Raw genomic sequence first — 14,665 nt, forward strand, 5'->3', positions numbered from 1 at the left:
GTCACATGATCTTCAGAAATCATTCTAATATGCTGATTTGCTGCTCAAGAAACATTTCTGATTATTATCAATGTTGAAAACAATTTCATATTTTTGTGGAAATCGTAATACACTACCATTCAAAAGTTTGGGTAAGTAACAAATTAAAACTTGTACTGACATTAAATTGATCAAAAGTGACAGTAAAGGCATTTATAATGTTACAAAAGATTTCTGTTTCAAATAAATGCTGCTCTTTTGAACGTTCTGTTCATCTGTGAATCCTGAAAAATAAAATGCATCACAGTTTCCACAAAAATATTGTGCAGCACAACTGTTTTCAACATTGATAATAATCAGAAATGTTTCTTGAGCAGCAAATCAGCATATTATACTGATTTCTGAAGATCATGTGACACTGAAGACTGGAGTAATGATGCTGAAAATACAGCTTTGATCACAGAAATAAATTACAGTTTAACAGATATTCACATAGAAAACAGCTAGCTTAAATTATAATAATATTTCAAATTTTTACTGTTTTGACTGTATTTTTGATTAAATAAATGCAGCCTCGGTGAGCAGAAGAGACTTTGAAAGGTGTGTCTGGGAAGCAGTCACTCACACTTTGATCGTCGTCGTTTCCCATCATGTGATCAGCTACATAGCAAACGCCGTCCACAGCCTCCTGGATCTCAGATCCCCAGTCTGGAGCCGCCCTGCTCTCTCTCAGGTCCTGTGTGGAGTCGTGTTTGCGGGAGCCGAACTGAATCTGAGGTCCTCTGTTGTTAAAGTGTCCCGGGGACGAGAGAGCCGAAGCTGAGGCCAGCAGCGCGGAGGCGGATGAAGACATGCCGGATCTGTGAGGAGCACCGAGGCCCAGCAGAGATGATCCGGGGTCCCGCAGACGGCGCTTCTGCCGCAGACACTGACAGGCCGAGTTTCCCCGTGGTCTCTGCATGAACAGCAGCGCTGGAAGTCTGACCAGGAACACCAGCTTGACCCAGTCCGGCATGCTGTGTGTGCTCGGAGAGCGATGGTGCACGTTCAGCACACACACACTGGTGATGATGGAGAAGGTCACCAGCACCATAGTGAACATCAGGTACTTCCCTATCAAGGGAACGTCCAGCGATGTGGGCGGCACGATCTTGGAGATCAGCAGCAGGAAGACAGTCAGCGCCAGAAGGACGGAGATGCACAGCGTCATCTTCTCGCCGCAGTCCGAAGGCAGGTAGAAGACCAGGATGGCCAGCGAGGTGATGAGCACGCAGGGGATGATCAGGTTGATGGTGTAGAAGAGCGGCTTGCGCTTGATGATGAAGTCGTAGGTCAGATCCACGTAGGTGGGGTCCAGAGCGCTGACCGTCCTCCGGCCCGGCAGAGCCAGGATGTCCCACTCGCCGCTGGGGGTGAAGTCGTCCATGCTGGCCACCTCGGACTTCAGCAGCAGGTCGATCTCGGTGTGATCGTAGGTCCAGGAGCGGAACTTGAGCGTGCAGTTCTGCAGGTCGAAGGGGAAGTGCTTGACCTCGATCTTGCAGGCGCTCTTGTAAATAGCGGGAGGGAGCCAGGCGATGCTGCCGTTGAACAGGACGATGGCGTTGGTGAAGACCGTCACCTCGTACGTCCCATCCGCACTGCAATGCAGGTGGCATATGTGACTACTACAAGGGCATTTTAGGCTTTATACAGCGGTGGCCAAAATGATTAGAACACTAGTATTTTCAGCAGCTAAAAAATGGTTTTAAATCAGTTATTTCTATATTTTGCTGTAGTGTGTCAGTAGTAGGGGTTGAACGACTTCAGATTTTTTAAAGTCGACTTTTATGTGATGAAAGTCAAGTCGAAGTCGACTAGTCGCTGATGACGTCATTAATGAACAAATAAGTCTGGAGCTGTGACAAACACCTTGTGCAAGTCTGTCTGGAATGACATGAAGAAGCAGAACAAACCAAGATAGACTAAATCCAAAAGAACTGTGGCAACGTCTTCAAGATGCTTCAAGAAACCTACCTGCAAAGCTACCTGAAAAACTATGCGCAAGTGCACTGAGGGCAAAAGCTGCTTTAAACACAAAGGTTGCTCACACCAAATGTTGATTTAATTTAGTTCATAGAAGCTAATTGATAAAGAAAATCTATTTATGACATTGTTTTTGACAGCATCCTCATTTTACAGCATTTTTACACAAGTGCCTAAAACGTTTAACAGCACTGTAGCTTTGCAGGAAGGTTTCTTGAAGCGTCTCGGAGACGTTGTTCTTCTGGATTGAGTCTGTCTCAGTTTGTTCTGTTTCTTCATGTCATGATTCCAGACAGACTGATGATGATCAGATCAGATCTCTGTGTGGAGCACAAAAATCTCACTGCATTATTACAATTAATGGCCAAATGAATGTTTGGAAATGTAAACTGATATTTCCTGGATTATTACAATTAATGGCAAAATGAATGTTTGGAAATATAAACTGACAGTTCCTACTGACACACTACAGCAAAAGACCGAAATAACTGACTTAAAACCATTTTAAACCATTTTTAGCTGCTGAAAATACTAGTGTTCTAATCATTTTGGCCACCGCTGTATATAACAAAATTGAAAAAAAAATGGCAGTGCACCTCCATTAAGTAGTTTAATGAAAACGTTAATTTCATTCTGCAGAATAGTTAAACAAGCTAAACAAGATTTACTGTTTATTTCTATATACTAATAGTCATATTACACACTCACAAACTCACACTCACACTCACACACACACACACACACACACACACACACACACACACACACACACACACACACACACAAGTCAAAATAGTCAATGAACCACCTAAACAAGATTTGTTGTTTATTTTTAACTTAGAGTCAGTGTTTTTTTTTTATTATTATTCATATAATATTATAATTGTACAAATATTTTGAATTAGCTTTTATTTTATAGTCTGTTTTCTGTCTCCCCACCCCAATTAGTAATTTTAGTACTTTTTAAAATTATACATGTTGCCTTGGCAACAAATTAAAATAAGTTGTTTAATCTAATATTTATATTTTATTTTATTTCAGTTAACAAAAATGTTTTCATGGTTTCAGATAATAAGGCTGTTTGGAGTTCGTGTAACTATCAGCTCTTCGCTCAGAGGCACGCTGGTGGAAGTGGTGCTCATTCCTGGCAGGCTTCAGTTTCTGGTCACTATCTCCTGCAGCGTCTGGGTTTCTCTCGTCAGAAACTCACTTGTTGTACAGCACTATATCAGGCAGCCAGATGTGTCTGGAGGGGATCCGGAGCTTGTCGATTCCCTCGTACTCCGCCGGGTCCCACGACAGCCGATAATCATTCCAGTTCTGCAGATAATATCGCACCGTCTTATCATTTCATATATGAGCTTTCCCTCGCTCAGACAATTACACGCTCGATTAGCGGCGTGATGAATGGACGTGAGTGCACTGATTATAGGATAAATTCAAGATCAACACAAGGACAGCAGAGCTGATGATGCTTTAATCGAGTAATAATTATTAATAATCTGCTGAGCCTCTGACACTGACCTGAGTGAGCCAGACGTTCGTCGTCATGATCTGCTCTCTCTCATTCTGGAAGCACAGAAATAACAACACACACACACACAGCTGATACTGACTTTTGAAACAATTTCACAAGAATGGAAACTTGCAGGGATTGCATATATTATGTAGAAACGTCTTTTCAGCAGCATGAACCCATATGTGATCATAATAATTTCTACACACAGACTTGTACTTTGCAAATAATGGATTATGAAAACTGAATTTAGATTACAGGTGGAGAACACCAAAGACTCATTCAGATATTTTACTCAGTTAAAATATCACAGAAAAAATACATTTTGAAAGTATTACACAATGAATATCAAACTGTATTCCCAATCCCATGCCACACTTTTTTAGAAAATGTGAATAAATAAATGAATAAATAATTTTCCATTTCCAGTTGTTTTTTCTATATATTATTTAGAAAATTTTAATGAATCAATTAATTATGTGAATATTTCCATAAGTAATTTTACAGCAATTTTTTTCAGCAATAACAGCTGTGAGTATATATATATATACATATACACACACACACACACAATATGATATTTAATGGGACATACATGATACATCATTGTTTTTAGTGGCTGGTTGTGAAATCAAATGTGGATGAACGTATCAATATATCTGTCTGTTTAGGCCTCACAACTGATTGAAATGCATTTTGAAATCTCTGATGCAACTCTCAATCTTTTTGGCCATTGAAATACACTACAAAACCACTGATACTGACATACTGAAGGCTGTGGAGGTCTGGTTTTGACTCACCACACTGATGAGCTGTGCCAGAGAAACCTGCAGGAGAACCGTCACTCTCTCGGTCCGGTTCACCGCCGGCCGGATCAGTTTATTATAGCGCTCTTTACCCAGCAGCCAGTTCATCAAGCGCTCCTCTGAGTCCGCACAGAGTCCACCTGCAGACCGCCAGAAAACACCTCAGACCACAGACTCATGCATGAAACCACCGCTTAGTTTAGAAAACACAAAGATGGTCACAATATCCTACAGAAATACTGCATTATGATTTTCAGTCGAATGCACTTCTTGTACATGGCGACTAATTAACAGAGAAACTCTGTAAGAAAGAGACAAAGATGTTTAACACCGATTCCGTTGGGTTGCTCCCAGCTAACAAAAATATATGTTCTAAGAACATTTTGCTAACTTTCCCAGTAAGTTATGAAAATTATATTTCTAAATGTTCAAAAAGTCCAGGTTTTTGAAGTTTAAAAAACTTTTTTTTTTCTTGGTTAAACAAACACTAAGCAATCATTTTGCAATTATTATGGGATCATTAGTTCTGAATGTTCTCTGAATGTTCTGGAAGAAACAGTAACATTTAACAAACGTTAGATGAACATCCAACTCAAACATTTCAGAGAAAAAAAAAAAAAAAGATTCCATGAATGATTTATAAATAAATATGCAGCTGTGGTCAAAATCTTACATACACCTGTTAATTATTTTACCAAAATAAGAAGGATCATACAAAATGCTAATTCTAAATTTGAAGATCAGAGTAAATTGTACATATTTTGTCTTCTAGGAAACAAGTATTTTCTGTATCCTATGAAGGGCAGTACTAGATGATAAATATGATATTTAAACAAAATAAGAAAAATGTACACATCCTCATCTCGTTCAAAAGTTTTCACCCCCAAGCTCTCAATCATGTTTCCTTATAGCACATCAGTGAATGTTTGCAGCTTCTGTAATAATTGCGTTTGAGTCCCTCAGTTGTCCTCAGTGTGAAAAGACGGATCTCAAAATCATTCAGTCATTGCTGGAAAGGGTTCAAAAGATGCTGGAAAACCAAAGAATGTGCAGGAGCTGGAGGATTTTTCTGAAGCACCTTATTCAGGACAATACTAAATCAAAAATGACACACATTTGTACAATCTCTCTTATATATATATATATATATATACCTGGACTGATGTCTACCAAAATGTTCCAACAGCCCAATGAAAGGTGGCTTCAAATATAGAATTTTCACTCTTAGATAGACATGTGATTCCTGACGGCACAGTGTTGGTAAATGTTATCTGTGTTGTTTATGAGCGGCTGCAGACGAGCTGCACAGTCAGCAGAACACAATCACAAGCAGCCAGCAAATGCTCAACATCACACACATGAAACATCATCACACAGGATGCCAAGGAGATTCTTAAAATACTGTACATGTTTGTAACTAACAGCAAAATCAATGCTTGACGTAGTACAGTTGTGATACATGGATATTCCCGTTTCTCTGATCATGTAGTGTTACGGTAGATCAATATCGAAATTAACTAAAACTCTGTTTGAGTATGAGGACGTTTATCTGACAGTCTCATCAAAATCACACAAACATGATCCATCCAGGAATAGAGATAATTCAACATAAATGGACAATATATACTAAATAAAGGAATGAATGATAAACATACACACATAAAATACCCTGTCTGCACTCTGAATAAAGACAAAAAACCCTAAAATAAATATAAAATAAAACTAATAATTCCTCTTTTGTATGCAGTGTATCGCAGTACTATCTGTCACCTGGCGTGATATACACATAATACACTATCACATTTCTATAATTCAAATCTGTTAAAGGATTGTTAGGCTGTATTAATTAGGTCAACCGGAACTGGGAACACTTCCCATAACACCCGATGTACTTGCTACATCATAAGAGGAATGGCATCTACGCTAATATTAGTCTGTTATTTCTTATTCTGATGTCACCGTAGCCACCAGATCCAGTCTGTATCCAGATCAGATGGTCACTGCAGTCACCCGGATCCAGTACGTATCCAGCCCAGATGGTGGATCAGCACCTAGAGATGACCTCTACAGCCCTGAATGTCAGCGGAGATCAGGACAACTAGATGAGCCCCAGAGACAGATCCCCTGTAAAGACCTTGTCTCAGACGACCACCGGGACAAGACCACAGGAACCAGTTGAGTCCTCTGCACAATCTGACTTTGCTGCAGCCTGGAACTGAACTGCTGGTTTCGTCTGGTCAGAGGAGAACTGGCCCCCGACTGAGCCTGGTTTCTCCCAAGGTTTTTTCACCATTCTGTCACCGATGGAGTTTAGGTTCCTTGCCGCTGTGGCTTGCTTAGTTGGGGACACTTGACTGATTGCACAGACACTATTGGAAGAGAGCTGAACTGGATGATGAGATCACTCAATCATGAACTGACTTTAGCTGGAAAATGACTCTGTTATTGGCCTCTTGCATTACTGAAACTATTTTCCTGTTGACACTGTAAAGCTGCTTTGACACAATCTGTATATAAATAAAGGTGACTTGACTGTAGCAATTAATTAGTATCAGAGTTTAAGCGAATATCATTTATTATCTTAATGAGCGCTGTCTCTGTGCTGTGATGCGGTTGGAAACCTGATTGAAATTGTCCAGGTATCCATTCGAGTTTAAGTAGTAGTTCAGCTGGTTAAAAACAACCTTTTCAATAATCTTGCCTATAAAAGGAAGATTTGATATTGGACTATAGTTGCTTAATATGGTGCTATCAAGATTGCTCTCTTTCGGAAGGGGCTTGACAACTGCTATCAATTGCTTTAAAAACAGACATAGTAACTTCTTTTTGAAATTACGGTCGAATCTGTCTGACCTCTGCATAACTTGGGGATGTGCTAATCGCCTTCCTGATATTATTGATCTTCTCAGAAAAGAAGGAAGCAAACTCATTGCATTTGCTGTCAGAGAGCATTTCACTGGCAATCTGACTTGGGGGGTTTGTTAGTCTTTCAACAGCAGCAAAAAGAGTGCGAGTGTTGTTTAAGTTACTGTTTATAAGGTTTGAGAAACTCTGTCTAGCTCTGGCTAGCTCCACATTGTAAGCACGAAGGCTGTCTTTATAGATGCTATAGTGAATTTCAAGTTTCATCTGCTCAGCTTTTCTGCATTGTCTTTTCATACTCTGTTCTGCTGTTGATTTTCTCCAAGCTGATTTCTGTCTGCCAGTCTTCTTACTGACCAGTCTTCTCACAGGAGCAATATCATCAATAACATTCTTCACTTTTGAGTTAAAGGAATCAAGGAGAAGATCAACAGAGTCTGCAGAAATGCTTGGTGTTAGAGATATAGCCTCCATAAATAGCGCACTAGTGTTTTCGTTAATGCATCTCTTTCTGACAGAGACAGATCTAGATTCAGTGGTAACAGAGATTAATATATCAAAGAAAATACAGAAGTGATCAGATAGTGCTACGTCCTTAATAACAATGGATGAAATGTTTAGACCTCTACTGATGATTAAATCTAGAGTATGTCCACGATTGTGTGTGGGTTCATGCACATGCTGAATCAGGTCAAAAGTGTTTCAAACGGTTATAATTTATTTAGTAGTTTTGATTTCTGCATTATCCATGTGAATATTAAAATCCCCTGCAATAGCAAAACAGTCAAACTCTGAGGAAGACACAAGTGTTTTCTTTGGCTCGATCTAATCTGACTCAGGTTTTTACCGGCCTCTAATATTAATTACAAATCATTCTTACCAAGTTTCTGAACAAACGGTCAGATTAATTGTCAGTGTGCTTCATCATCTCTGTGTTGCAGAACACACACTGTTCCTGTACCTGACACGGTTAATGCAGTATAAAACACATGGACTCACCACTGAGACCTGCAGCTTTAATTGGGATTAATTAATATTAATGAGCATTGATCTGCGATAATTAGAGACACCCAGAGCTACACTGTAAGCACTTGTTTTGTAATGCTGATCGAAGAAACACAGAACACGAGAAATGAACAGCAGACCCACAGGAACAAACAGAGAAAGAAAAACTTCAGCACAAACACAGCTCTGATTTAAAGCGATTGTGTGAAGAACCAGCAAAAACCAGATACAGCAGGGAACGCTAGACGATTTGCCAAGCAGGACATTAATAGAGGGTCAAATTTATATTTTTAAAAATATGTCATTTATTTATTTGTCACTTATCATACTCAAAATGCTTTAGTGATCTAACCCACAGTCATGATAACAACACTTATTCTGTGTGATTAACATTACACATCTGAGTTATTACAATTAAAGCTGCAGTCCGTAACTTTTTTTTGGTTAAAAATTATCCGATATCCGATATTTTGCTGACGCGTCATTACATCATGCCTGTAAACATAACGAAGCTTTCCCGGATAGTAGACTATATCGCATGTGAGGATCCTGCAGGTGACGGATCATTTATAGCCTTTTCTCACAGCAGCTGGAATAATTACATTTATCATTTTGATGGCGGATTGTAATCCAGAAAGGATTACGTGTTTATGAAACACATGTGACAGAAATTAGATTATATCCCAGTTTTAAATTTGCATCTGATTACAGATAGCCTGGGATTACACAAGATTTGTATTTTAAAGACAACCAGTTTGAAGAAAGAATAATTTGCTTTTTGGGTTAAAAGAATTTCTTGATTTGAAATTCCAATGGTATGACAATTAGAGATTAGACTGTGCAGAAATTGAAATCTACAGGTAACGCTAATACACACTAATACACATAGTCACGCAATGCTGATGTTGTTAACATTAACAATGTGAGAACAAAGTATAACAATAATAATAATTTGCATGGTTTGATGTGATATGAGCTAACCGATCGTTAAGATTTAATCACAGATGGTAGCGAGATTTATTGTAATGCTTTTTTCCTCAGTTGGTCAGAACAAACGTGGCAGACTTGTTACTTACTTGTTCAGATAACAATCTCCCGTGAAAACCCTTATTTGGGTCATATATTCCAAGACGTAGGCTAGAATCTGTGATTCCTAAGTACAGTATCCACACCGGTGCGGTGACCGACAGCCACACATACTCCTCAAAACATTAGATTCATGCCGGTGCACGACCCACGTAATGAAGATAGTTGTGCAAATAACTGCAATTGCAGGTTTACAAACAGAGATGGCGACAAAGAGGCAAAACTTACAGACTGTAGCTTTTCATTACTTTTTTTTTCATTACTGTTTTGTTTCATTACTAGATATGAACTAACTGAATTCAAATTAAATAATTAAACTTATTTTATTTCATCTAGTTTCTGAAGCAACGTTTCTCATTTTCATTTACTTTAACGTAACTAAAACTGAAATGTTTTGTAAAAAAAAAACTATATAGAGATATTTTGAATAAAAAATGGCATAAACACTAAAATTTCTAAAACGTTAGCTAAACAATTCTACATTTTAATACAAACTATAACCACATCTTGATGATAATAAAACAACACTACCAACTAGCCCCTTCTGAGGTAACAGGCAAATGAAAATGCCAGAGCTTGAACTCTTTTTGCCATCTTTATTTTATCCAATATTTAGGGTTACTCTCATTCTAAGTGTAATTTATTAAGGGGTTTAGTACTGATGCACCGATGACAGATGGACAAGCTCCCAGTCCAGATACAGTAAATAAATATGTAAAAGAAAATCCAGTGCAGGTCCATTTAGAGTCAAACAGACCCAAAACCAAGAGCATGCAGTCAGCGTGAGATTTGTTGAAGTGTTTTATGACTGCAGGCTGTCCTCAGCTATAGAGAAAAGACAAAGACATGGCCTCAAATGGCCAGAGACAGTGAATGAACGTGAGACGGACGAATGGCCTTCAGTCTCTCATGCGCTACTGCCTCAGCGTTAGGTGCAGACAGTTTGTGCTTGCATTTAACTGCCCAACATCTGTCCGATTATTACTAGTGCTTTTGGACATTACACTGACAGTCATCAGCCTGAGTGCATGAGGTTTAGCTGAAAAGCTGTTCTTTTTCATATACGTTTTTCTCCGTTTCATACTGCACATTCATATAATTAAAATGTTTGGATTCTATCACAACTAGTGTTCCACTGTTAATGTTAATAGGCTAGTTAATAGTAACATTTATATAATGTTTATTCAAAATTATCTAATGCTCTCAAAACACTAACATGAAAACTTTACTTTGTTCAATTGTTCAAAGGATCTTTTTTCCGAAACATTTTAGTTGGCCATTCGTCTAACATTTTTTAAATGTTACTATTTGTTTCAGGACGTTTAGAGAATGTTCAAAAGTAACGTTCCCATACAATTTTCAAAATGATCAACTGGAATGTTCACTTAGTCTTTTCATAACGTAGGTGCAACGTTCTTAATTATTTTTTGTCAGCTGGTTTGTGTTTGCAGTATGTAAAATGTTTGGTTTCATGCTTTGTAAAGTGCCTTATGCACTTGCTGCATGTGTTAAATCTAATAAATATATCATTATGATTGTTATGAATATCAGTAGTATCTGTGACAGAGCTGGTCACGTGATCTCAGCCTGGTGCCTCAATGAGGAGCAACCAGCTCCATGTAGAATAAAAACAGCCTTATATTAAACTATCATATAACTGGTGTCTTCATCTCACATATACATAAATATACATCCCTTTAATGATGCTACTCAAAAGTGCCACCAATTTTGTTTTTATGTAGCAAAATAAATAAATAAATAAATAAACGTATGTACCTTTAAATGGTTCAGCTGTGTAAGAAGATGTCTTAATCAAAAAGACATCCAGCCAAACAAAACAAAGAGAGAATGTAGTGTTTTTAAGCAGAAGGAAGCATTTGTTAAATCCGAGCATTTATTTGCATGATCTTGGCATCCCAGTGAAGCAACAATCTCACAATTTTACTACAGCAATACATCTGGAAACCACCAAAAATGACTCTAAAGCATCTCTAAAGCAAAAGCAGCAGGGTTTAACTTCTGTAACTGAGAAGTTGAATCAAAGCTAAAACGTTGATGGCAGACTGAGTTCTTTACTTACTTCGGATGAGAGTAAATATGCAAACGATGACGGTGAGCGCGCGCGTCATGGTCCAGCGTGTTTCGCTGCTCTTCAGTCCCATTCCGCCTCATGCAGAACCGCAGAACTTCACAAGAGCGAACAGCACTGATGATGATGATGATGCTGAGGCTGGTGCCACAGCACGAGCAGCAACGGAACATCCAGGGCTCGCTCCTGTTCCGCCAACACACACACACACACACACTCATCCGCGCCTCCCTGCCTCTCACAGCACACCGGGGCTAGTTGTCACAATTTTTAGGTTTGAAAATCAGGTTTGTGCAGGCACGGTCTTGGCAACAAAAGACAAATGTATGTTTTAGCGTTATTGATCGGTGGGGGAAAAATGTTAATTGAACACGTGACATTTTGTGACAACATGCCCCAGTTGCACTATAAATGCTACGTTGTCCTATAACAAGCAGCCTCTTGTAGGCTAAAATCTAAACAGGAAAACAATTATGAAAATCAAGCCGCAAAAAAAAAAAAAAAGAAAAGAAAGGTCAAATGTAAAAACAGAAAAGACTTTTGAGAACAGATATGTGACCCTGGACCACAAAACCAGTCATAATGTTCAATTTTTTGAAATTGAGATTTATACATCATCTTAAATAAGCTTTCCATTGATGTATGATTTGTTAGAATAGGACAATGTTTGGCTGAGATACAACTGTGGAAGTTTTAGAATAAAAGTAATTCCCACGGTGCACACAATTACTCAAATAGACATTTTAGTGGCAAAGCAACTTGTAATAAGGTGCATGAATCATATTGTTGGCAAAAATACAAATTTTACTTCTAATATTTGTAGATAAAACTGCATAGAATAAAACATGTCCTCAATGCAAATCATAATGCATAAAGTAGTTTATAAATGTGTGGGGGCATCTGGATGGTGTAGTAATTCATATTTTGCATTTTACAAATAGAGCAGAAAGAAGGATTCTGTCAATCTGTCATTTAGGGTTTGGATGCTACATTGTGCAATAAATATTTGAAAGAACCATTCTTTCTTTCTTTCTTTCTTTCTTTCTTTCTTCAGATGCTGAAATTAACATTATCACTGTAATTTTCTGCATTTTTCGTCTTTCTCTCTTGTCCTCTCAGACCTCCTCATGTGATCATCTGCTCTCTCTTCACCTGATCCTGCTGGTCTTGGTCATTCACAGGGTCAGAGTTCAGGCTAAAACACTCTCAAGGTCTGCTCTGTGACAGAGATCTGTGTTTGTGGAGCAGAGAGATTTACACCTGGTCATCCAATCTCACCCGTGCTGATTTATCTCTCAGCCGCTCTGCTGAATGAATGGGGGAGATGAGAGCCTCTCTGACACTGAGTTCCACAGTAACAGGTCGATAAAAGTGCAATAAAAATATATAGTACACACAAATACTGGAATAAAATTATAGATTCTAGTTTTTATTGATACATTTCACTATTGAATGAATTATCATCAACATTTTGCTCCCCTCATCTGCTATTTTGTTTTTGTTTTTTTAATCTGATCTTGCAATGCATTCTGGGATTTCCATTTCTGGAATTCGTACAGTCAACAGACGACTGACCAATAGTAATGTAATGTCACAGATTAGCCCTGAGATACAGCAGTTTGCAGTGTTTCCTGTGGAAGCTTGTTTCCACCAGGGGATAAAAAATAAATAAATAAATAAAAAGTTGCAATGACCTTTTTTATCTCATAATTCAGAGTTTATATAACAATTCTGTCTTTTTTCTCACAATTCTGACTTTTTTGTGAGATATACACACAGAATTGTGAAGAAAAAGGTCAAAACTGTGAGATAAAAAGTTGCAATTACCTTAGTTATTTATTTTTTTATCCTGCAGCAGAAACACACTTCCACAGTTTCGGGAAGAGAGCAGTGCGTCACCGTAATATATATTTAAACATTTTGCTTTTATTATTATTTGTTTTTGAAGATCCATTTTGCATTTAACCAGAAGCCCTAGAGCATGGCACCATATCCTGTTCAATTCCATTCATGTTTATTTGTATAGCGCTTTTCACAATACGCATCGTTGCAAAGCAGCTTTACAGAAAATGAAAGTTTATATATTACACTTTGGAGTAGTTTATCAGTGGTGACTGTCAAGGTGATGTTCATATGGCAGAAATGTACAGTAAAATCATGCAGCTAGTTAATGACATGTGTTCAAACAGAAAAGCTGAACACAATTAAGAGAAATGATTATATGTTGTGACCAAACTTACAGTAATGCAAGGAAAATTTCGTAGTTTTGCATGTTGGTTCAGGGTTGGTGTCATCAGGTGTTGGGTTATCTCAGATCTTCATAAGAGGCTGGATCCAAACTGAAGCTTTGATCTTTAACACACTCTGTTAGCTTAGATAGTTTAGAAGTTTCATCTGGTCTTGTTGAAATATATAGCTGAGTATCATCAGCATAGCAATGGAAACTAATCCCGTATTTTCTAATAATATTACCATGGGGCAACATATAAATTAAAAATAGCAGAGGGCCTAAGACAGATCCTTGGGGCACTCCATACTTTACTGCCATTAATTGAGATGATTCCCTGTTTAAATAAACAACATGATAACAGTCGGACAGGTATGATCTAAACCATCTTAGCCTGTTCTTGAATAGTTTATCGATCTAATAATATTGATCTATAAGTATTTCATGATCTATAGTGTCAAACGCAGCACTAAGATCAAGTAAAACTAGCAATAAGATGCATCCTTGGTCTGACGCAAGAAGCAAGTCATTTGTAATTTTAACAAGTGCCGTTTCTGTGCTATGATGAGGCCTGAAACCTGATTGAAACTCTTCATAGATACCAGTTGTCTATTAAAAAGAGACATCAGATTCGAAGAGGTCGCAGTCAGTGATTTTCTGTCTCTCAGAAGTGTGAGTAAATAATCAGATGGGATTGATGTTGTAGGTGTCATATTAACAGTTCATGTGTAGTTCATTCATCTCAGATGCTCTTCAGATAAACGTCACAGATCTGCGATTGAGAATGTTAAATAATATACTTCTCTGAATCTGATTTAGGTGTAAAATGTTTAGTACGTTTTTAAAATACCTGTGAAATGTAGAAATTAAATGTTTTGTTAACGTGGGGAATTGTGGGAAATGTGAAATGCATTGCTGTTATAGAGTACTATTGGATGATTGCCAGGAAAACTACAGTCTGTCACTTTTCCTGCTTTCATCCCAGTCTCATTTTTCTCTTACGTCTGGCAGAGATGAAGCACAAACGCATGAGTGGAGGTTTCTTAGCAGGATTGAGCGTTCAGAACAGA

General features: G+C 38.1%; 1 protein-coding gene across 1 annotated transcript in view; it reads right to left on the minus strand.

Moving 5' to 3' along the window:
• Nucleotides 1-11,482, minus strand: part of LOC107692525 (neuronal acetylcholine receptor subunit beta-4-like) — a 16,381-nt gene extending 4,899 nt beyond the window's left edge. Inside the window, exons 1-5 of the mRNA XM_016491607.1 lie at nt 11,360-11,482; nt 4,321-4,466; nt 3,529-3,573; nt 3,215-3,324; nt 605-1,619 (exon numbers count right to left, since the gene is read on the minus strand). Of these exons, the coding sequence (XP_016347093.1) occupies nt 605-1,619; nt 3,215-3,324; nt 3,529-3,573; nt 4,321-4,466; nt 11,360-11,441 (1,398 nt within the window). The 5' untranslated portion in view covers nt 11,442-11,482. The remainder of the gene's footprint in view (nt 1-604; nt 1,620-3,214; nt 3,325-3,528; nt 3,574-4,320; nt 4,467-11,359) is intronic.
• Nucleotides 11,483-14,665: the final 3,183 nt, after the last annotated feature.

This window comes from Sinocyclocheilus anshuiensis, unplaced genomic scaffold (assembly GCF_001515605.1).
Source record: "Sinocyclocheilus anshuiensis isolate Anshui unplaced genomic scaffold, SAMN03320099.WGS_v1.1 scaffold1082, whole genome shotgun sequence".
NCBI classification, from domain to species: Eukaryota; Metazoa; Chordata; class Actinopteri; order Cypriniformes; family Cyprinidae; genus Sinocyclocheilus; species Sinocyclocheilus anshuiensis.